This window comes from Cheilinus undulatus, linkage group 18 (genome assembly GCF_018320785.1).
Source record: "Cheilinus undulatus linkage group 18, ASM1832078v1, whole genome shotgun sequence".
Lineage (NCBI taxonomy): Eukaryota > Metazoa > Chordata > Actinopteri > Labriformes > Labridae > Cheilinus > Cheilinus undulatus.
Genome location: NC_054882.1, coordinates 26,115,952 through 26,140,278, shown reverse-complemented (window position 1 = coordinate 26,140,278; position 24,327 = coordinate 26,115,952). Strand labels below are relative to the sequence as shown.

Genomic DNA, 24,327 nt, shown 5'->3' with positions numbered 1-24,327 from the left:
AATGATTCAAGTACATTTCCAAGACAAAAGAGAGTAGATGCCCTTGCAGATTTGCATATCACAGAAGAAGACTGGACTATTTGCCTTGGCAGACATGCGCCATCCAAACTGTGTCAGCATGCAAGTTTCATTCTCCACACCATTACTGTAAAACAAAACTTACAAATGCAAATAAGAGTCTGCTTATGGGAATTTTCATGTACCTTGGTTTGGGTTAGGGAACGAGTCAAGGCAAAGGTGACAGCAGTTAGCTCTTCATGCACAACTGTGAGTGAGCAGCGAGGTCGGTCGACGTCAGCCTGACAGATTCTCACAGAAGAGGCATCAATGTGACAGATGTCTGTGATGTTCGAAAGTCACCCACCTCACATCCTCTGCCTGATTACACAGCTAGCAAACATACAGAATCATGGTGAAACCACCCTCATTACAATGAAGAATATCTTAAGTGTTCCCAGAGACGTTATCTATATCTGTTGCTAAAACACAGACACAAAATCTGAGCACTCAGATCAGATACCAACCCAGCAGGTAACAAGAAATGAAAACACTGGCATCAACAAAAGGAATGGAGCCACAATAAGAGCTGACTCTTTAAGGATTAAGTATTCTAGGAATGACATGCTGATTAGGTCTGGTGTCTGGACAGGTTGTAGCGAGGTGATGTTACGGAGGCGGAGCTGCTGTTTGATTGTCAAGTGTTAGGATCCTGCTGAGCAAACATGAGAAACATGAGCTTCCCTGCAGCGGATGGTTAAAAGTCCCCCTGAGAGTACCAAAAAATCCATCATATGATGCTCCCCACATCCTTAGGAGTTCATTTTCATCAGTCAAGTATCAATCGATAAGCTGCTTAGCCTACAAATACACCTCTGGAGCAGTCAGGGGAAAGAAAAACTGATAATTTGATTGCTTAGATGAATAGGAGCAGCCACAATGGAATGCTTTTCAACTGTACGAGGATTCCCCAAAGACTAACATGAGACAGACAGGCACAGTTATGTTGCTAGAAACAATTAAATCCTTAGCTAAGAGAGCAAAACATAGCATCCTGGAAGGCTAAAGTCAAGGTGAAAGCTTGATTAATATCCCTCCACACTGGCCAGATAGCTTCTGTGCTGCCATCAGACATTAATCGTCTTCTGGAGCACAGGACGTTCTGCACAATTTTGTAATTAACCCCTTGCAGGGACAAGAGTTAGAATAGGATCTTGCCAGGTAAGCACTCTAACAAGGTAACAGCATGTGCTGCAGAGCCAGGGACAAGGGAGAAAGCTTTGAGTTGACCAGAGCAGAGGAAAGAGAGGGGGGCAACAAAGGCAGGGCTTGTTATCCTTGCTAAAAACCTCAGGGGGAATCTCTGCTGGGTCTCTGGAGAGGCCAGGCTGTCCAAACACAGCTTAGAGGACGGCCTAATTCCACATAAGGACCTTGTGGAAAGCTCAGGTGTGCCACAGCGGTCAGAAATATTTGTCAGACATGCCACAAGGGTTCTCAATGTACAGATCTGAATGATGAGAAGGCAAAATCCACAACAACAGCTTAGCACAGACCGTTTTCCTGCCATTGATTTTGGCACATGTCCAGTGCATAGCCCAGTGCACTTCCAGTCCAATTATAAACAGTCAGGCCGCCGAGTTAATCAATTCATACAGAGTCATTTGGACTGCGATAAGCCGGCTAGTGTTGCATAACAGGGGTGCCTTGCTAAATCACAGCGTGTGCCAGAAAATCACAGAGCAAACCTGCATGGTGTGCTGCTGCTGCTGCCCTGCACTGCAATCATCAGGACACTCCTGCTGCAGAGCCACATGCATCAAGCCACTGAAGCCCAGGGTCTTCATGCATTTTCATTTAAACAGCTGATTTTAAAACACATGACTGCAAACAGGGAGCCAAATTAGCATGAGCTTTATTAATAAGACATCAGACGGCTACACAAGTTATTTTTCTGAATGCAGAGAGAAGCCAACAGCAATTACACCCCCAATCACCCCAACCTAGCCTGGCAATAATCAGGACATAACATCCCCACAAGTCACAAGAAGGAACACATGCAAGTTTTGACTGGAGCAGCATCTTCAGTGTTTTCCTGACAAGTTTTACATATTTTTACACCTGATTTAGATTTCTACGCTCTGTTTAAATTCAGGTGTGAAAGGTGAAACCATGTCAGCAAACCACAATGCGTGCAGGTGCAGGTTTTGTTTTCAGGAAACAGGTGACCTCGTCCTAATCAGCATTCAAGTCAAATATGAGTGCAATGTAAAAACACAAGCAGAGCAACAAAAATCCTCTTCACTCTCAGGTAATGAGAAACTGAACAGCTGAGCTTTGCACATGATCTATAGTGAGTTCACACAAATGTTATTAAATATACCAGAACTGGAAACACAAAAATCACAAGTCACAGGTCCAGCTGGACCACATGTTGTAGTCTGTGGAAGTAAGTCACATTTGCAAGCCGTGCTTTAAGGTTCTCGTGGATTTTGTTGTGCATTTTTGGCTTTAATTCTCTTGCAAAATAATTGCAACTTCTCAACTGGTATCTTGGGCCAGTGGTTTTAATCAGCTTTATAAAACCGTCCTGCTCCACAGTTGTAACAGGGACAATGTCTTTAACAATATGGTAGGCCACAGCTTTGGTAAAGTCACCCCACTATTTACTTCTTTTTGTCACATGGCACTGCACTGCTTAATGAGGCCTGCAGCAATGATTGTCTCAGTGCAGATAGCTGCAGAGGCTTGGGATTCAGGGTTGCAGCACAGAGTCTTAAAAACTCTTCATACTTCACTTTGTGCTGCTGTTGTGAATGGTGGAAGAGATTCGTCGTGTTCTAACCTTTTGCTGTAACGTTTTCGGCACTCTCCAGAAAACATCGTTCTTCCCCTCGTGTGAAACTTTAAACTCAAACCACCTCTGAATAATTGAGTCAGAGTTTTTCTTTTTCTGACTAGCTCCTCTTCTCCTGCGTAGCTCCCGTCTTTCTCTGCGTCCGTGTTGTCTCGCTCACTGCATACAGGTATTGTTTTTGTGAATGAGCAGGGGGAGAGGTGTGTTTTTAAGTTTCAGTTTTGTTCAGAGTGAGAGAGGAGGGGCAGGGAAAGGCAGTGACAAAAGAAATTAGAAATTTAATAATAGATATTTCGTTTGAAAATATATCAATACATTTGATAATCTTAACATACGGCCCAGCCCTAGACCAGAGTTTGTCCAGCAGGTGACTTCTTTAGCCCAATAAAGAATCTCGTTTGATCCAGCAGTTATTTGCTCATGACTGATGTTTTTCAACAAGGCTGATATCATACAGCCTACACTGATGTTGAACTGATACATCTGTGCATCCCTACTGAATACTGTGACTTAGAGCTAATATTAGAAGTCTTTACTATATGTTTATTTACTCACTTTGTTATTCTTGTTTAATAATCACATCAGTTACACAGATCTTCTGCTGATGACAAGAATGGGTCAATTTTTTTGGCCTGTTTGGCCTTTACCAGTGAACAGCCAGTACTAAGTATAGCAGACTCTAAACCAATCTCTCTCTCACTCAGATATTATTTCAACTGATAATTTAATACACTTTTCAGGATTAACTTGAAATTAAAAAGAAGACTTTTACCATAAATTATGGCATCAAAATTAATTGGTCCCACCTGGGTAGGGATGCAATGGGTAGGGAATTGAGAGCCGCTTCCTGTTGCGAACCGGTTCTGGATTGGTTTAATCCATCAACACCATTAAGCTTGGGGGACTTTGAGAGGCATTGGCAAAAACAGTGTGAAATAATGCACTAATCACAAAAGAATACAGTGATGTTGCACATCAAATTAAACATCAGAACCTGGGCTAAAAGACTGTATAAAACTTTTTTACATGCCCCAAACAAAACTCAAATAACAACTAAATGAATGACGATATATCAAACTCTGTACTCATATGTTGTACTATGGTCTGATAGAGGTTTAGAGCTGCAGCTGCATCATTTTCAAAGGGATATTCATCCTGAAAATGCTTTTTTTTTTTTTTTTAATTTTCGAGCAGAAACCGAAAAATACAAAAAAAGGCTCAGGGTTCAATAGGTTAAAATGTAATCGCAACGATTTCCTTACTCTTGCCTTATTTCCGTGTGCCTGGAAAAACACAGTCTCATGAGAGGCAGTCAGCGCGAACGAGAAGTCGTAAACATGGCTGACAGTCACAAAAACAGGCTAAAGCAGTCCAGAGCAGTTTGTTTTAACTGAGACATTTCAAACAACAAAAAATTCATATATATTTAAGCATTTACTCCTCCTAAACACTTAACGTTAACATTTTTATTATCAAAATTGTTCATTATAATTGTAGCCAGTAACTGAAGTGTGTTTGTTACTGACTCTCACTGAAGGCGGTGTACATCCTGTTCAGTGTTCAGATAGAAAGAGACTCAAAAAATTGAGTTGTTAACAGTGAAAGCCATTAAGTCTACTTTTTCCATAAAGAAAATTCACAGGAAGGAATCCATAATGGCATCAATATCAATAAAATCACATGTGCATGTACTCTGGTGTAGTTTTTAAGATTTGAATTAAGAATTGTATTAAATAAATAGCGAATAATCAGCATTTTGTTATGAAAAGAAAATGACATGCAGGAGACATACAGGAAAGGTACTTTTTTGATTTTTTTGGAAAATTGCAATCAGTCAGAATCTGTATCAGCAGGTAAAACTGTAACAGGCCAACAAAATAGCAATCAGTGCATTTTTATTTCATATTGTTAGTGAAAAAAAGTCTGTAAAATGTTTAAAAAAGTCAGCTGTCTATCAAAATGTACATGCCAGTTTAATTTGATGTATCTTTACTTGTGAATGAAATTTTCTAGAAGTGCCATGTTAATCAAGTTAACTTCCTTTTCTTCTGCATGAGTTTAAAGTTGGCTACTCAGACTGTACTTTGGCCACCCGAGTGAGGAGCTTGGTCGTCTGTGCTTCAGCATAATGGTGTTTCTTCCTGTAAATGCATGGAGATTACAAAAGCACATGCCTTCCTTTACATTTACATAACAGCTTTCAATTTCAAACGAGTTTCTCCTGTTGCAGCTCTGTAGGCCAAGTATCCAGGAACACATCAATGAAACCTACAGGAAACAGGCAGGGAGAGAGGAAAGGCTGGGAAAGCAGCCATGTCTGTTATTAGTCAGCCCTATCTGCTCTTTCAACCTGGTGCAACATGGAAAAGACTATAGGCTTATTCAGAAGAATACAGCATTATAGTTGTTCATTATACACCAGAACTTTTTAAATGCACAATATTGTAAAGCCTTCTCTTAAAATGGAGACATAATACAAATATCCTGATCATACTGCATGAACAGAATAGGGGGAAGTTTTCTACACCTTCAAGCCTACCTTTAACTTGAAAAAAAGCCATGTGAATCTTGCAAAGGAAGCCTTTAGTTCACAGTGGACTCATTCTTCCCTCTCAGCTTTACTCCAAGCAAAGCAGGAACTCGCAGGATGGAAATGGATTCCCTGGTCCCAAAGCAAAGGATGTGGAACTTAGGAGCAATATAAGGAAGGAATTTTTTGACTTTCAGTACAGGAAACGAAGAGCAACACATGCAGCAAGAATGCTTTCACTAGTTCAGGAGAAAAACCTCCAGCGGTGTTTTGTTTTGCCTTCATTCCTGTTGTACTACACATCATAGTAAGAGGAAAAAAAGGCTTCTGAAAGTAACAAAAACAGTTGTAAGCATGAGCAGGAATGAGAACGGACCTGTCTATGCATTGAGATCTGTTTTGAGCTCAGCCATAACCAAGCCCTCACGCATTCCTGCCTGCTTCTCAGATTTCTGTCCACAGGAGGGACAACAGCAGAAACCTCTCTGTGTTTTGTATGTGGAATTATTTTCCACCGCTGCCCACATGAGCTTGGCGTGGGGCGAGGGGGGGGGGCTACAGCTCTGCTTGATGTTTTCTTCTCAGAGCAGAGTGTTCTGTAATCCGCTCCGGGGAGAGTATACACAGACCAAACAGAGAGACAGTGTAGCAACTGGCAGACATGTCGAGACAATACCGAGCACGTCATGAGCGTGTGGCAGCAGCGAGACAGCCTGCAGCAAAACATCGTCAGCGCAATCCTACATTTCATTACGGAAAGTTTTCTTTTTGCCAACTAAAGTGGTTGTTTGTCATTTTGATTCTTTTCTTCATCATTGTACAACCTCTGCGCCGTGTCTTACTGTTTTTGGGCTTGTGTGAGGTTTGGTTGGAGCAGAAAGGGGGATTCCTGAGTGTCTGATCTCTGCATGACTGTGGGTTTGGGTGAAGAGTTCAAAAGTTGGATGAAGGATGATGAGAGCAGTAATAGAGACGTTTTAGTTCTCGAGCATGTGTGACCTCTGAAATTAGACCAATCTGTCAGTCGAGGAAGTGAGCTTGTCAAAACGTTCAATCTTTCAGAGCTTTCGGGCTTTGCAACTAGCCAACATAACCGTTAAACACTGTAAATGTTGCTAGCCAGCGCCAGATTTAACAGTGTAAACGACGTTATAAATTATCTATCTGACTAAACATTGCTGAATAACATAGATCATTTGTAAAGTTAAAAATTACAATGATCTAAAGCTTAACCTCTTTACCAAGTAGATGCAATTTATGGATATTTCCAAAGTATGTTAACATTAAGCTAAAAAACGCAGTCCCATCTGCAAGAAGCTTTAATTTTCTTTGACCTGTAGGGCTGAACTTTACATCATATAAGCCAGGGGTGTCCAAACTTTTTCCACTAAGGGCTACAAAAAGAAATGGTGGGGGTGGAGCCACTTTCATATTCCTAACCTTGAGGATATTTCAAACCAATAAAACCAGTCTGATGTAGGTTCAAATATGCAAAGTTACTGATGATCCCAAGTTTAACGGCTGATAAGGCAAACAGTCATTTTCAGGATTTTGGAGAGGCCAATCAGATTTAAGGGGGCTCTGTTCTGCACTGGCTACCACTGGCCCCGCCCCTGAAATGTTACCAGTAGTGCTATTTGCTACTATAATCCAGTTATAAATCAAAATATTTTAATAATTTTGATTGCAATTGTGTTCACTATTTACAGTGTTGTCCCAAAAATGCATAAATACATTTTTGTCAAAATGTTTGTTTAGAGAATTAACATGGTAGCACCACCTTGTGCTGAAAGTTTAATACAGTCAGGCACAAATTGTATCTTCAAATGTGGGCCATGTTTCATTTATATCAAGATTTTGCTGAGGGCCAATCAACAATGGACTGGAAACTGCACCCCTGATATGAGCAATAGCCACATTGGAGGATATGAGATGTTAGTCATGTGACATAAAGCTCGCCATGGTGCCACTTCTGAGTTGTTTGATGCAAATCACAACTGCAAGTTTTCTCGTTTTTATGACTAGCCGGCATCTAAGCCTGTCTGATATCACCATCAGTACTCAGAGAACAGAGCACTGCACATGCAGTCTTAGTATCTCCTTTATGTATGTTCAGGCTACAGGTGACGCTGCTGCCATCACAGATACACTGACATGACTCTCGAGACAGACACTCAATAATGCGAGCCTGTAAGTGAAAGTATTCTTGCTATACTGGTCATCCTGGTGCTCATTCATACACAGTAGGGCTGAGCAATTAATCAAATTTTAGATTAAATCGCAATATGTCCTACTGTAATTTTCAAATTGCAAACAGTGCAGTATATTACTTTGAACTAAAATATGTGTTAAAATACCAGTTTGATTTAATTTTTGAGCAGCAGAGAGATGTTCCACCCATCATGCAAACATTTAAGTGTCATTTTTAGAATAGTCTGCAAAAATCCTACTTTTCTTATTTTTCAAGTTTTTTTCTTATTCAAATAAGAGTGACATAAAAATGAGCATTCCCTTTAATGCAACATTTAATATAGAATTTCCAATATAAGTCAAAATAATTGCAAATTGTAAATTTTCTCAAAATTGTTCTGCCCCGGTTTAATCTATTTAATATTGTTCTAGAATGATTTATTGCTTGTGCTGGAGGAAAAGCATTGGATGAGGAACTTCAAAAGAATCGCACATTAAATCGCAATTGCAATATTGGAAAAAATAATCACAATTAGATTACTTTCTTAAATCATTCAGCCCTAATATACAGTCTGCTGACAGACGGCTGTGCCAATTCCACAATTTACTGCTTTATGTGTGTGATGCAGTGTGTGACAGTCACAGCAGCTTAGCTTTTGTTTGATCAAGTTAGACTTGTGGGCTTGGTAAGGTTTTATAACCATAATAATAATAATAACAGAAAGAAAACTCAAAACTCAATGTCAGTCCTTTCCAATATTGTTGATCCTTTACTGCCAGTGACTTTGGAATAGCAATTTTCCTTGAAATGCCTTTAAATAGATTTTACTCAATCTGAAACACAAAGAAGTTAATCATAAGAATAACTGAGCAACATATGTTTCCTGTCTACTTAAATCAACTGTACCCATTCTGTTTTCTGAGAAATTTCCTTAGGACTACTTCATGAGTCTGATTTTCAAATTCTGTTTATCCAACTTAAACTAGCAATGACTAGCTAGGAGTGTCCACAACTTCTGATACAGTACCTTGTGTTTTCATTGACACAAGCTCTATTATTTTAATGATTAATAGTGAAAATACAGAAGCTTTGAGAAAAACTTCTGTCACACCTTACCAAAAGAAATTACACACTAGGTTTCTAGAAATGATGTTTTTGCTGTGTCCAGACAAATATCAATATTGTTATATTTCCTTTAAAAATCTGGTTTAGTGAAAGCCCCACAGGCAAGTCTAAGTCAGAGTGAAGAGCCAAACCTTGCCCTCAAACTAAACTTCCTTCAAGAATCTCCTGCAAAGATAATTACAGGGTCATGACTCCAAGGTCAAAATTCCCCAAACTATTGCAGGTGGGGTGGAGAGGAGGGGAATTTTCCTTTTGTCTGCGGGCATTTACTCTGTGACAGAGCACTGAAAAGGGATTACATCACCACCATTGTAGCTCCCGAGCCCTCTGCTTTCCTACATTGACTGTTACAAAGCGGTCTGTCCGATCCACACAAAGAAAGAGCATTCCAACAGTTTAGCAAGCAGGAAACGCAGAGCCGTATTCACACCTCATTACAGTCAAACTCATCGACCCTGTCAGTCACCGGCAAAAAAATAAAAATACAAACACTGGAGGGCAGATTATCATCAAGTCATTTGACTTGTGACTGTGAGCTGACTAATCCTGGTCAGACATATCGCTTATTTTGAAACTCACAGAGCTTCTCATTTTTTATTGTGTCAAACCTCGTGAACATGTGACTCATTTTGTCTGAGTAAAATTAACAGCATGGAGACTTTGGCCTTGTTGTTGACACTGAGCATGTTGGTGCACCAGATCATCCAAGGACACATCTGAAGGTCTGTGTAGTTTGTTCTCTATCCTGTCATTAGGAACAGGAAGTTGTATGGAAGAGGCACAGGTTTATAACAGCCAAAAAAGAGCAGCTGCACCTATCCAGCACATTATGTGGTTTAAGATACGAGGCAATAGAACGTAAAACTTTGTCCGGGTGCCTCATGCCAGTTGGGTTGCGTTCCATGTGAGCAGGCGGGCCATGTTCCATTTTGACCAATGGCACCTCTATAAAATAAAGTCATTTAAACACCCAAAAATAAATCTTTTAAAAAAATCTTTGTCAAGGTAACAAAAGCTGTTTTCACACAAGCATAAGACGCCTTTAGATTTGAGGGTCGGCTGCATGCATGGTCATGAATGGCAGATTTTTCATCTTATCCAGTCTGTGCTCTTTAAAAATTCCTCTGTGATAAAGGGGTGAGGTGTTCCACCTGTAGAGTTGCCACATACCAGAATTTTAAAACACAGAAATACAGGTAAAATAAAAAATAAATTTTAAAAAGTAATGCTTTGTTTGAACCATTTTGAGTACAAGCACAAACAATGTGTCTTTTACAAGATTACACTGAAGTTTCCTCCCAAACTGTCAGACTCACTGCAGATGCTACTGCTATAGAGTAGTAAAAAACAAATTATTTTCTCCTGTCTCAGTTTGTTATTGTGACATAGAGGCCTGTAGATAACTGTAGCTGGGAGGTATCAGCTGGAAACCTGAACTAAACCAAAACATGAAGCCTTAGGTAGTTCACATTCAATATTGATAATAAAGGAACAGGTAGTGAGTATTTTACACCTGTTTTGATGAGGAAAAGTCCAGTCGTTTTCAAACTGGAGACTACCAAAAAGGACCCTCGGTAACCATGACAACTACAGTCATACACCTACAATAAAAAGACTGCTACTCCTGAATGCTTCAACATACAGCAGTCAATCTGTGCTCGATGGAAAGGTGACAGAGGAATCCTGTTTACTGTCCAGAATCACTATTAGTATGGCTGACACAGAAATAGAGAAATAAATAAAGTGCATTTTTGCAACTTTGTGCATATCAATTTTTCATTTAGATATCATCCTGTACTTATATTTACATAGCTAGAGACTTACAAATTTGACTGTTTTCATGTTACCTGCCTTTATATGGCTAACATCACAAGAGAGGCCAGCACCTCCCTTCAGCCCAGGCCTTCATTATTATAGTAGTTTCTAGACACAGGCCAATATTTAAAGCAGATATAGATCAATATTTAGCTATAGCCAATACAGGCTGATATTTACAGCTGATATAGGCCTATATTTATAGCCAATATAGACCAACATATACAGCAGAAATAGGCCAATAATTGTAGCCAATATAGGCCAATATTTCCAGCAGATGAAGGTCAATATTTATAGCCAATATCGACTGATATTTACAACTGAAATAGGCCAATATTTACAGCAGATATAGGCCATTATTTGTAGCCAATATAGGCTGATATCTACAGCAGATACAGGCCAATATTTACAGCTGTTATAAGCCTATATTTATAGCCAATATAGGCCAATATTTACAGCTGTTATAAGCCGATATTTACAGCCAGTATAGGCTGATATTTACAGCAGATATAGGCCACTATTTAGAGCTAATATAGGCTAAAATATCTGATATCAGCAGATATCTGCGACATTTACAATACAGGACGACATTGACAGCTAATATTGGCTTATATTTATTGACGATATATTGGCTGTAAATATTAGCAGAAATTTTCATATCTACCTTTACAGATAGCTAATTAACTATTTAAGCTAATATCCGATCCTGATATTGCGCTTATCGTTTGGTGCATTCCTAATCTTGTTTAATAGTTCTTGTACTGACGTGGTTTTACCATTTCCTTGCAACTATAGTCAGATGAGGTATCAATCAAAAGGTCAGAGGTTGGCAGACATTCTGCTATATAGCCATGCTAATAACTACCTGGAAGAAATATATTATTACAGCAAATATTTATAATAATATGGACTTTTGGGAACAACAACGGCAAAGCTGAAAGAATACCAAACCAGTCAATGGATCTTTATGGATGTTATCTTGTTTTTGGACTAAAGTATTAGACTGGGTTTAGATTGTGGGGACTCTTTCTGGTGCAGCAAGACTGTTTTTTATTGAATAATATGATCAGGAGAGTACAACAGAGTTTCTTATGGTGAATTGTGTCACGTTCATTATCACTGGTTCGTTTGTAGTCTGACAAATGCATTAATAGTGGCTACTGTGATGGTGTTATCCTGAAATGGTTTACAATTGTCAGAGTCCTGACAATTAGAGCATTCTGATATGGATATGTGTGAACAAGCAACCCAGCAAGAATTATGTCCTAAAGTTTTCAACAAGTTTTCAAGAGTCCATGTGTGAGAACAGTTAAAAAGCAGCACACGACACTAAAAAGAGCAAGGTCAAGAACCTAATCCGGATAATGAGGCCATTAGAGAACCAAAAATTACCATCAAGACAACACAAAGATCTTATCATTCATCAGCCATGTAAGCAGTTAATTTAGGCATCCAATGATGGCCACTTGGCATAATTACAGCTGACACATTCCAGAGAGGCAAATTATAAAGCAGCACAATGCTCCTCTTGTTGATGTCTTTTATCTGTGCTCGAGCTATTCCCTCTGAGCCAGCCCACAAGAAACAATAGAAACATAAGTTCAAGTTAGCAACAGGAAGCATCCCTGTGTGAATGTGTGGGTACCTTAAAAAGAGTCCACGGCAAACGACGACAAAAACAATTGTTATTGTTTAGAGAGATGATGCAAAGAAGTGGAAATAGAAAACACTTTCCTCCAGTAATAAAGCAGGGGGAGGAGTGTTTATGGTGATGGGAAGAGATGCAATAGCTCTCCTTTCTGAAACAATCATGTTGCAAGTTGCATGTAGTCTAAGGCTGTCAGATTTCCAATACTGTTATATATTTTAAAACGATACTATGACTGTTGTTCTGATCGCTTGTATCAGAAAGTACCAAAATTTAAAAATTACATCTAATGAGAGATGCACCACTTATGAAAATGAGGGCCGAGACTATTACTGATCTCTATAATAATAATTTTACTGATTGCTATTATCAGTGTTTTTTCTCTACTCCTTTTGGTGTAACACTTCCACTATGTCAACACTTTCTCTTCTGTTTAACCATGAAAACAGGTAACAGTTTATCCAACAGGTGACTATTTCTGCCAAGTAAAACTTTCTTATTTTGATTCAGCATTTAGATTAACTAAATACCAGCAATAACTCAACATGGCACAACAGATAAAAATCTACTGATATCAGTTTATACCACATTTGTACCAATGTGTCAACAGGGTTGATATCGATGTTAAAGTGAGGCCCAGGTGAATTGCTGCATCTAGATTACAACAGGAAAAAGGAGGAGAACAAGAATTATTCAGAAACTGCAGGTAAACTCCTACATATAGTCTCAATCAGTGGTTCTCAACTGGTGGGTTGGGACCCAAAAGTGGGTTGTGAGCCAAAAAAAATCGATACGGCAATATATTGTCACATGCACCTTGCCGATACACACATCGATTCAGACTGTACAAAATCAATACGGCTGTAAAAACTGCATGATGTAGCACACGTCTCACTCGCCAAACAAGATAGTACTCAACATGGACCAGTGTTTATCTACAGCCAGCAGGCTGTATCAAATTGGGTTTCCTCAAACACGAGAAATTCTACAGCTGGTCGCGAGTCACGTCGGCTGAAAGTAGGTAAAACACTGCAGGAACACCAATCGTCATTGACACACAATACCAGGTTTATTAGCAGTTAGCAACAACAACTATGCTAATCTGTGTTGTCCCATCTGGCACTGGATAACACTGTAAGCTCAGAGTTTCCCTCAACTTCTGATCAGGAGATAAAAAAACAGCACTTTATGCTTTATTTGTAAAGATATGAGCCAAAAAACGACGCTGATAACAACAGTTTCAGTCTGCTGCAAAAGCAAAAAGTCATTCTAATAAATACAAGCTGGCTTACAGGAGGTAAAACCACAACATTATATTAAAGTATGAAAAATAACAGCAGAGAGAAAACAGACAAATATTCCTGTATTTGCATTTATTAATGGCTAAGTGGTTATAGAGTACTTTAATTTACTTGGATCTCTAGGGATCTGACTTTTAAAGTGTTTTAAAGTGGAAGAGCCTTTAATCTATGATATGTTTATTACCTCTAATCAATGTGTTTCATGATACCTACATATCATGGCCTCTGTATTGTGATGTGTATTATGTTGAGGCTGCGGGAAATACCCAGCCAACCTTACTTAAAACAAAATTAAAAGTTGTAAGTGATGAGGATGAGCAAGGAAAAAGACTTCAGCCGTAGTTCTAAAGCCCCTTAAAGCTTGATCGTATATGTCAGAGATTTACATTACAGCTGATATACTGGATGTAAAAATATCCAGAAATGTTTGAATCTGCTGGTACGGATTAAAAAAACCTTTATAAGCTAATATCTGCCAATATCAATATTGTGCCAATATGGCAAGCATCCCTGATAGTATCACTTTAGAATTTAAAATCCTAGCATCATGGCACCAAAAAAACTAAACTTTGCAACCATATGTGAAATTACCGAGTAAAAGAGATTACCTGCAATTTTGGGGGGGTAACAAAACACATCAGAATACTTCATATTGATGTTAGGACTTGTATTTTATGCTGTGGTAGCAAAACACATAGTAGCATACTTTTGTATCCATTTGACCTCCCACTTAGTATCAAAACTAGGGTCGACCAATATCCTTTTTTCAGGGCCGATATCTATATCAATATTAGCAGTGAGCGATAACTAATATTTGGAATCTATATTATGACAAACAAAATGTAAATATTGTGGCAAAAATAAAACTGCATGTTAGAACAATTAAGGACGATAAACAATTCAGGACTAGCTCTGTCAACATGAGAAGCAGCACAGAGCAACAGAGTAGCAGGAAACACACTCCCTGTGTCAGTGCCATCCAGGGCTCAGTGTTGATTGGCTGGTAGTTGTGTGACAACATGCCAGTCAGATAGTGTTGTGGGCCAGACATTAGGTGAGAGTGAAAACAAAACCAGAAAGGACGACGCATGTTGCAGTGGAGCCAAAGTAGCACACGTTTGAATTAACTGATTATGGTTAATTATCGGTAAAATAAAATGCTGATTCTGATAATCAGCTAAATGCCAAACAATCAGCCAGACCAATAACCGGTCAACCAACAGTGTGCAGGAGTTTGCCTCCAATTACTAGTAATCAAAAGCAGGACTTTACCTACATTTTGGGGATTAAGACTTCCACTTTTGTTGTTGTGGTATGTAAAATAGGAGTCAATATCATTTGATTTTTATTTGTATCAAATCAAAACTTAAATCCTTGTATGACGACAACTCGAGTAAAATGTATGAAGGTGCTGGGGTGCCGTTAATCTCATGGTTTTGTGCACTATTCAATGGTGCTGTTCACCACAAAGCAAGTGGCACAGGTTCAACTCTGACCTGTGGCTCCTTCCCAGCATGTCATTCCCCCCCTCCTCCTCCAAAGATACTATTGTCCTATCCTCTAAAGAAAGGCATAAAAAGCCCTGTGAATAAATCTTAAAACAACAACAAAAAGGTATCGTGAAGGATATTATTTCAGCAGCATACATCTCAGACTAGTTGGCCCACTGTGCCAGATTATTGCAGAGAATGAATGTCAAAATAAAAACCTGCTGCATTTGCATAGGATTAATCCAATCAAAGAAAGCAAGATGCATTCCAGTTTGACTAATAGCTACGATTTAGAGACAAAGCTGAGATTAGACTTAGTAAAAAAAAAAAAAACAGCAGTGCAGCTCTATGATCAGTCATGCCAGGTCAGCTAAGCCTATCAAGAATGCCAAAAATCCTTGATCTCTGCCCAAAGCCGAACTCCAAAGCTTCTTTTTTAATTCACCTGACTCTTGCCAAGTTATCCGATAAGTGCTGCTTACAGGAGCAGGTTGCTATAAGCTGGGGGAGTCCAGGTTTGGTACATGATATGTATAAATATGCCAGTTTAGGACACAATCCTTAATATGTTTGAACTTTGAACAGGTTGGCACGGTTTCCTGGTTGTTCCTGATTGTCCAAACAAATCTCTGTTTGCATTGTGTCCCTTATTTGCCAGATCTTGTAGTGCCACGGTTGGTATAATCAGTATTCAAAAACAGTATCTAACAGCCTAATAAATCAGCAAAAGCAGGGTGTGATTGTAAGGTACAATGACTATACATCTAACAGTTTCAAAGGCATATTGATTTGGTTTAACATAACACAATCTGTTTGGTTTAACCTGTTCAAAAAGATGATAAACAAGGCAAGGCTGTGGACAAATCAGAGCTCTGCCAGGCAGATGTGGCAGGAGGAAATCACCTGTCCCCTCTTTTGATCGCATACACTATAAGCCTACTAAAAGACAAACTGTTTTCCTAATAATGACAGTAATAAAAGGTGACACTTTGAGATTTTTGGTTATATGTAGTGGGTTTTTAACTCGATACCACCTGTGAATGGTTCTCCTAAAGCAATGATGGGAACAATGCCCTTGACATATAGCCATACAGCGACGCTGCGTTAACATACATTTTGACAGTCCCGTTGAATGTCGGGTAAAGACATTTTTTCGTCTACTACCAACCCCTTTAGTTAAAAAACAGTGGCACTCATTGCGTACTGGCTCCACATTGCACCTTTACACAACACAATGATAAGCTTTGTCCACAGACAGCCGACAGATGTTGTAGACACCTTGTACCAGTAACTACACCCCGCACTAAGCTAGCTCCACGTTGACCGCTCACCTTTCCTCTTTTCTACCCCAAGCTTTTGGATGTAACACAATACGAAGCGGGTTTTTCCTTCTTTTGTTTCAACTCAGGTCCAATAGCTAACTCCGACACACAAAACTGCGCAACTCTTATTTTCTTACCTTAGCGGAAAGCGTGTCCGCCCCTGTTCAACCCGAAAATGCTCCGGTGTCCTGCTCCGAAAGGCAACTTGGAAGTTTGATAGAAAGTTACGCGTTTGCCTCGCTGCGCTATGCAGCTGCTGGAGGGATGAGATCATTCAGGCAGACTCCTCTCTCTCCTGCTCGCTCTCCCTCTCTCTCTCTCTCTCTCTCTTTCCCTCTGCCCCCGGAGTCTCGCGAGAGAAGGGCAAACGTGGGGAAAGCAAACGTTTCCGTGGCAACAGTGCTCACCTGTAGTTTGGGGACGGCGATGAGGGGAAACGAAGAGCTCTCACTCTGTGTTTAAAACAGAGGTTGTAAATTGTGATTACCCAGCTAAAACCACTAACGTTTGAAGTCATTTCCTCTTTTGGGTCACAACCTTTTACATTTTTTTTCCATGTTTAGGAGTTTTTAATCCTGGCCAAAGTTCACTGAGTGTCTTGTTTGCTAGCTTAATAACCCTACACACGGTAACTAATTATAGCAAAGTATCAACCTTATCTCCCATCAGAGATAGGGATATTGAAAGAAACATTAACCCCCTAAGTCCCTGTATGTACGAGGACATTACATTTTGGCTTTCCTAAAACATAGTATTAAATCCTGCTATTAGAATTGTCCAGAAATTCCATTGAAATGTAAGTAGGCTAATTTGTCTACCTAAATTTCCCCGTGTTGGTAAAATCTGCAATAAAGGGTTCAGGAAATGTTACGGATATTTTGCATATGTTTTTTTTTTATATTTTGGAGTGTTTCAATTGACGTTTTCATGGAAAATGGGAAATTTGTTTGGATGTTTAGGGACATTTGCAGGAAAATATACTTGTAATTCTTGGGAATTTTTTAGGGGGATTTACTTTAAAATATACAGATTTCACAGAAACTTGGGAAATTTATTTTTACATTTTTTTGAATTTGATTGGTATTTTTCTGGGGTGGTGGGCTTTCAAATATTCACAAATTTCTGAGAAAATTTCAGGAATTTGGTTTGGTTGTGTTTATGGAATCTTGGGTAAAGTCTTTGTAAATTTGGGGAAATTTGCTTGAAAATTTTCAGGAATTTACATGGAAACTTGAGGGAAGTATTTGTAGATTTTTGGTAATTTGATTGTATTTTTTTCTTGGGGAAAGGGGCTGGGGGCCCTATAAAATTTTCAATACATTTCATGGAAATTTAAGTAAATTTGTCTGAATGTTTTCATGGAATCTTGAAGAATGCATACGTAAATATTAGGGTATATGAGAAAATATTGTAAGGGATAATTGGCTTTTAAATTTCAGGGGAACTTTCAGGAATATTTTGAGGATATGTTCGTTTATTTTGGAGAATTTTACTGGAAGTTTTAGAAAAAAAACGTTCTTTGAAATTTTGGGTGTTCTAATGGGAATTTGGGAAATTTGTTTGGTTGTTTAGGGAAATTTGCTGGGAAATATTCAGGCATTTTCATGTAAATGTGGGAAATTTATATTTAGTTTTGGGGAATTTGGAGGTGGGCAGGGGTCCTTTGAAATTTTTGTAAATTTCATAGGACCTTCCTTTTTGAAAATTTTCATGGACATTTCTGGGAATTTATTTGGAAGTTTAAAAGAATCTTGAGATATGTAGTTGTACATTTGGGGGAATTTAAGAAGATTTTGGGGGGGAAATTTGCTTTGAAATTATAAGGAATTTATTTGAAAATTTTCAAGTATTTACATAGAATTTTTGAGAACCTTCCAGGAAACTGTTTGTTTTTATGGAATCTTGGGGTATCTATTTGTTCATTTTGGAGAATTTGAGAAAAAAAAAACTTAAGGGGGAAATTGCTTTGAATTTTGTCATGAATTTACATGGATTTTTTGAGAAATGTATTTGTAAATCTTGGGGATTTTGATTGTGTATTACTTGGTTTGACCCTTTGAAATTTTCATCAATTTTGTTGGAAATTTAAGGGGAATTGTTTGGATATTTTCAAAGAATCTAGGGGTATGTTGTACAATTTGGGGCATTTAAGAGGACATTTTAGGGAAAATTGCTTTGAAATTATGGGGACATTTCTTGAAAAGTTTCACAGATTTAAATGGAATCTCGGGGAACTTCCAGGAAATTTACTTGAATGTTTAGGCTTTTGAGTTTCAATGACACATTGGGGTAACATATGAACAAATCTGAGCCTACTTTATGGGATACTTTAAGGGAAATTTGCTTGAAACTTTTCAGGAATTTGGGTGAAATTTTACTGGAATGTTCAGGCTTTATCATAGAGCTTCACTGAAACACTTTTGGACTAAAAATGGTGTTCTTTTTAAGGAATGCTTTCAAAAGTATTTCAGAAATTTCTTTTAAATTTTAAGGAATTTGTGAAGATTTTAGAAAGGAACATTCCTAAGGAATTCAGAACATTCAGTGTAAATGTTGCTGATGGCCTTAAGAAGTCCTTTTGGTTTATCATCAAAATAATAAGAAAAACAACTTCACCATACCTCTCTTAATGACTGACACCATATTTACTGGCTGAAGATCACCAGCATCTGACCAACCAGCTGACACACAGCCAAACCATCTTTATATTGCTATCTTTTATTATACACCAACTCAAAAATCAGGAATTCAAAGAGCGATTCATTGTACCAACATAAATGATCTATGATGGAATCTTTCCATAAACCCTGTGAGTGAAGGAGCAGTGAAGATGGTGGAGGAGAAGCCCCTGACCCCCCCACTCCCACCCCTTATATTTGCTGCTTCTAATATGCAGCATTTTTAACCTGGGTCAGCCACAGAACAGGATTCTGTTTGAAGATGTGTTAATCAAACGCCCTCATTTGTCAGCAACACATATATTGTAATGTTATAAACAAAAAGGCCTTCATCAAACTGAAATAAGTGTCAGGTAGCAGGGCTTCACTGTTGTCCCTGCAGCAGCTTGTCAAACACATCATCCTGGTCTGTTTAGCCTGTGGCTCTGACATCATCGGCTGCTGAGGTGAATGGGAGTGAATGAGAACATCTGCTGCTAATCTGCAGCCCTTGCAAACAACGCAAAGTGTGCATAGGAAATGAAAGTTAGATAAGAGCTCATTTAAGGTGTCAAGGTCAATACCTACCTAAACACGTGATGTCCTCAGGTATCCCTGTGGCAGTAGCTGTAGTTTTATATTCTCCTGGCATCAACAAATCAACATGTAGACAGTAAATCAGCTGACTAGAGGACGCATAATGAAGAGGAATGTCTCATAAGTTATTTAAGTTGGTGTTTTAGTGCGCAGTGATAACATGCATCATAATTCCACATCCTTCCAACTGCATTAGTATGCCCACACAGATCTGCTCCAGGCATGGCATCTATTTTCATCAACCCTACTGAAGATATGTAATAAACCTTACAGCAGCACTCTGTGTATGGTTTCAATCAAAAAACACAACGTGAGAGAAAAACATGTTTTTAGGATTTTATTCCAGCGCAAACATTTTGTGAATGCATGTGTGGGGAGTGTTGATTCATTTAAGCATGATGGAAGTTGTATGTTTATAAAATAAAGTGAGCAGCACCATCTGCTGGCCAAGACAGTGTAGGACGAGAGCATGAAAAGAAAATGCTATCCTAAAAGTGGTAATCTCTATGAAGTACACCCACATTTAAACTTTAAATGACACTGTAAAATCCCTTCAAGTCTTGAAATCATTCCTCCACTACTCCTAAGCACTTATAAGGCATCAGATAATATTCCCTCAGCTTTTTAGAATATCACCCTCATTTAATAAGGTTTAAAAGTGTGGAGGACAGCATCTGTGAGCATGACGGATAAGAGGTCATCAGGAGTTGGAGGCTACATTTAGGTCTTGGTTAATCTCAGCAGTCTCTGAATGTCTGGCTCTATGTCAATGGTTGGGAACTTCTTGCTGTATCTCTTAAAAGGCTCGCCCTCTGGCCCGATGAGGAATTTCTCAAAGTTCCAAGAGACGTCCGTCCGGCAGATGGGACTCCAAACCAGAAACTTTGGGTCCTGCATGAGAGAGTTAGGGTCATCATCGGGGTAGGGGAGCTTGTCTTTGAGATAGGCAAACACTGGGTGCGTGTTTGTGCCGTTGACATTGCACTTCTCAAAGATGGTGAAGTTTGGCTGATAGCCGCTGCCTGGTCGCACATGCTGCAGGGAGTTTAAGATCTCACCATTGGAGCAGTTCTCCTACAAAACACAAGCAGCCAATCAGATTTTAGCATTTTCACTGGAAGAAAACATTTGATTGAATTACATTTCAGAGGTGAAACTTGGCAAAGCAGGGATACAAAGAGGAATCTCAAGAGTTGTAGGTTGTATAGAATCACATGATGGATTGGTATAGATTTGGATTATTTGACAGAAAACAGATTCAGTGTTTAAGTTAGAAAAATAGATTTTTAATCAAGATAACTCTAAGTTGGTTTAAGTTTTTGAAACTGACTGAATTAAGACAGCAGGTTTTACATAAACTTAAAACAAAAAGTAAGGCAATTTGTGTTTGGTATATTATTTCTTTGTTGTAACAATGCTTCTTGCCAATAAATCTTATACCGTTGGAAAGCCTGTTTATTACCCTTTTAAATGATGCCACATTTGTAAGGATCATGCATTCGTGGGATGAGCAGCAGAGCTGAGTATGTGGGTTGCGACCATGAAAAATGTGCCAAATCTTCTCTGCCAATACTAAACAGCTTATTTTGCCGTTGTTTTGAGCTTCTGGTACCCCCAGGTGCTGCCAATCAGGTGCCTGATTGGCAGCACCTGCGAGCATGGGCCCTGCTACAGTGGTCAGTAGATGTCTGCTTCAAGAATCGGCATGCCACGTTTGACTGATCTGGATAGGGCCCATCGGTTGGGCAACTTCAAGCTGGTGTTCCACAAAACCAAGTTGCGGCATTGTTTGGAGTGAACCCTAGTACCATCTCCAAACTGCAGGCCAAGTTCCATATAACGGGGAATGCCAGAGACAGGCCGCGAAGTGGGCGTCCCAAGAAGACAACAGCCCAATAATAGTGTTTTCTGACCCTGTCAGCAAGAACTCTATCCTCCAAGATGACAACACTCACCCCCACAGAGCGGGGTTTATCAGAGACTACCTCTAGAATTTGAGAGTGGAGAGGATGGAATGGCCTGCCAGCAGTCCTGACCTTAACCCCATTGAACACTTGTGGGATCAGCTTGGGTGTGCTGTTTGTGCCAGAGTGCCCAACACAACCACGTTGGATGACTTGCGACAAATGCTGGTTGAAGAATGGGATGCCATCCCACAGCAGTGTGTGACCAGGCTGGTGACCAGCATGAGTAGGGAGTGCCAGGCTGTTGTGGCTGTGTACGGTTCTTCCACACACTACTGAGGCACCTGTTTTTTAAATGAATAAATTGTTAAATTGTCAATATGTCTTGTTTCTTCAAACTTCAATCATCTAATCCACCAAACACCCAACAAGAGTCAATGGCAGAACCAGCTGTTTGGCGTTGGCAGAGAAGATTTGGCATATTTTTCATGAGCGCAACCCACATACTCAGCTCTGCTGCTCATCCCACAAATGCATGATCCTTACAAATGTGGCATCATTTAAAAGGGTAAAAAACAGGCTTTCCAACAGTATAAGATTTATTGACAAGAAGCATTGTTACATTAAAGAAATAATGTACCAAACACAAATTGCCTTACTTTTTGTTTTAAGTTTATATAACAAAACATCATTAGCATTTAAGCTAAGCCAGTGCAACAAGTGACTTTTCTAAGCTGTTAACACTTAAACACTTCTTTAATACTATTTATTATATCAGTTATCTGTGACATGACTGTTACTCATCTATCCATATACAGTGAAACACCTGCAAAGCATCTACCGCATAATTGTATGTCCATTTATTGAGCAGTGACCACTTAATGTTAGTTTTCTCCACAATTCACTTCTGTGCAGTAACTTCCTACTTATCTCTTCATTTACAAAGCAATAACCACCTGTCTTACAACTATGATCTTACTACTATGACTGGCAGTGTCTGACTTGATTTGCATTCCACATTATAGATTTTCTATACAATGCAAAATGTTGTGCAGAAATAGTGGTGAAATGGGGTTAGAAGTGGCAAAAAAAGGTTAAAAGAGGTAACAATGAGTGAAAAGTGGCAAAATTGGTTAAAATGTGGATTGAAGTGGGTAAAAATAGGCAAAAAAGTGCTGAAAATTGGTTACAAAAGGGCAAGAATGGGTTTAATGTGGGTTGAAAGTGGCAAAAATGAACAGAAATAGTGATGAAAAGAGATTAACAAGGGGCAAGAATTGTTAAAATAGACAAAAAATAGTGAAAAGTTGTAAAATTGTTTAAATATTAGTTGAAAGTGGCAAAAACGGACAGAAATAGTGGTGAAAAGGGATTAAAAAGTGGAAAGAATAGGTTATTAAGTTGAAAAACTGGTTAACAGTGGCAGAAATGGGCAGAAATGTTCATGAAGGTTGGTTAAAAATTGCTTAAAAGAAGCAAAAATGTATAATGTAGAAATACATTATCATGAAAACCCAATAATAGCTCGACACACTTTTTAGCTCTCCAATGAGGGAGCTGTGCATGCATTGATATCATCAATAAATCACAACCGGGAAGGGCTTATCCTCTGGGTTGTTTCAGGACAATTCTGTGGGCAGGCCTGTGTGCACGTTACCACAGGAAACAGAGCAAAATAAAATGCTGGTATGCTTGTCTTTGAGGGCTACTGTAATGAAGGGTCTCTTTTTTCATTCATGTTTTCTTCTATTGATTCAACTTTCATTGAATGGCTGAATATTTTTTAGAAATTCGGTGTCATTTAAATAAATTTGGACGCGTTTTTATAACAATATTAAATGTTCAGACCACTTGTTTTTGACCAGATTTGCCATTCTGCTGTACGGGGCTGCTGTCAAACAGTGTTTTGCTGAAATTCTCTCTCTACCCTTTTATCTGAATCAATTTAAAGCTCCTATAAGGATTTTTTCGGTTTGTCAAGATTTGATTTTCTTTACCTCCTTGCTGATCTTGACTGCATGTCAGTTGTTTTCTGATTTAATAACAATCACCATCCTGCTGTTGTTTACTAATGAATTGTATCCCTCTTTGTGTATCTTTTCCATTAGAAATGTAAAAATGTCTGTTTCTGCTGCATGCTATTACTCACTTTGCCTTACAAATGAAAAATAACAGCATAGAAATTACAAATCTAGTCGCAGATACTGATGAAAAACATCACCAAACTCCTCACAGGAGCTTTAAATAAGTTTCTGGACCATTCAAAGCAGGGAATTCTGTGTCTTACCCGAGTGAATCAGGAACTTATGCTACTCAACTGACCTGATAGCCAAACTGGTTACAGGGGAAACCCAGGACCACCAGCCGATGAGGGTACTTGCTCTGCAGCAGGTTGAGCTCGCTGAAGTCCCGGGTGGTGGTGCCTCAGAGCGAGGCCACATTCTCTATCAGGACGACCCGGCCCCTGAACACGTTAAAGTCCACGGAGTCTCCCTCCAGCGTGGTGGCCCTCAGGTCGTAAAAGGTCTTGGCGATGAACGTCATCTCGGCTCCTGTGCTTCCACACTGGAAGTGGACAGGATCTCAACGTGTGACTGTATCGAAACGGCTTTGTCATTTGACTCACTGCGGGAAGAGAGCTGCCTTTCAGGGGTGTCAGATGTCTTCACAAGAAACTGATCTACACCTGACACAGAATACTCTGAACACGTTTCAGAGAGATCGCTAAAACCACAAGTACATGGACTTTTCATGTTTTCAATTAAGGCGTGTTCTCCTTTATCCAGCATTTGATAAACTTTGAAAAGTCTCTGAATTCATTAAAAACTTTTTTGAATCCAAATACTGTTTATCAATAGATTAATCTTAAAATCTCTTAAATTTTCTGCTTGTG

General features: G+C 39.1%; 2 protein-coding genes across 2 annotated transcripts in view; both read right to left on the bottom strand.

Moving 5' to 3' along the window:
- Positions 1-16,561, bottom strand: part of LOC121526262 (signal-induced proliferation-associated 1-like protein 1) — a 65,006-nt gene extending 48,445 nt beyond the window's left edge. The window contains exon 1 of the mRNA XM_041812762.1: positions 16,414-16,561. The gene's annotated coding sequence lies outside the window, so the exon portion shown is untranslated. The remainder of the gene's footprint in view (positions 1-16,413) is intronic.
- A 3,689-nt stretch (positions 16,562-20,250) lies between these two features.
- gpx2 (glutathione peroxidase 2) lies at positions 20,251-23,978 on the bottom strand. Its single transcript, XM_041812825.1, has 2 exons — positions 23,757-23,978; positions 20,251-20,604 (listed from the first exon to the last, which is right to left on the bottom strand). The coding sequence occupies exons 1-2, from the start codon at positions 23,976-23,978 to the stop codon at positions 20,251-20,253; spliced, it is 576 nt and encodes a 191-aa protein (XP_041668759.1).
- Positions 23,979-24,327: the final 349 nt, after the last annotated feature.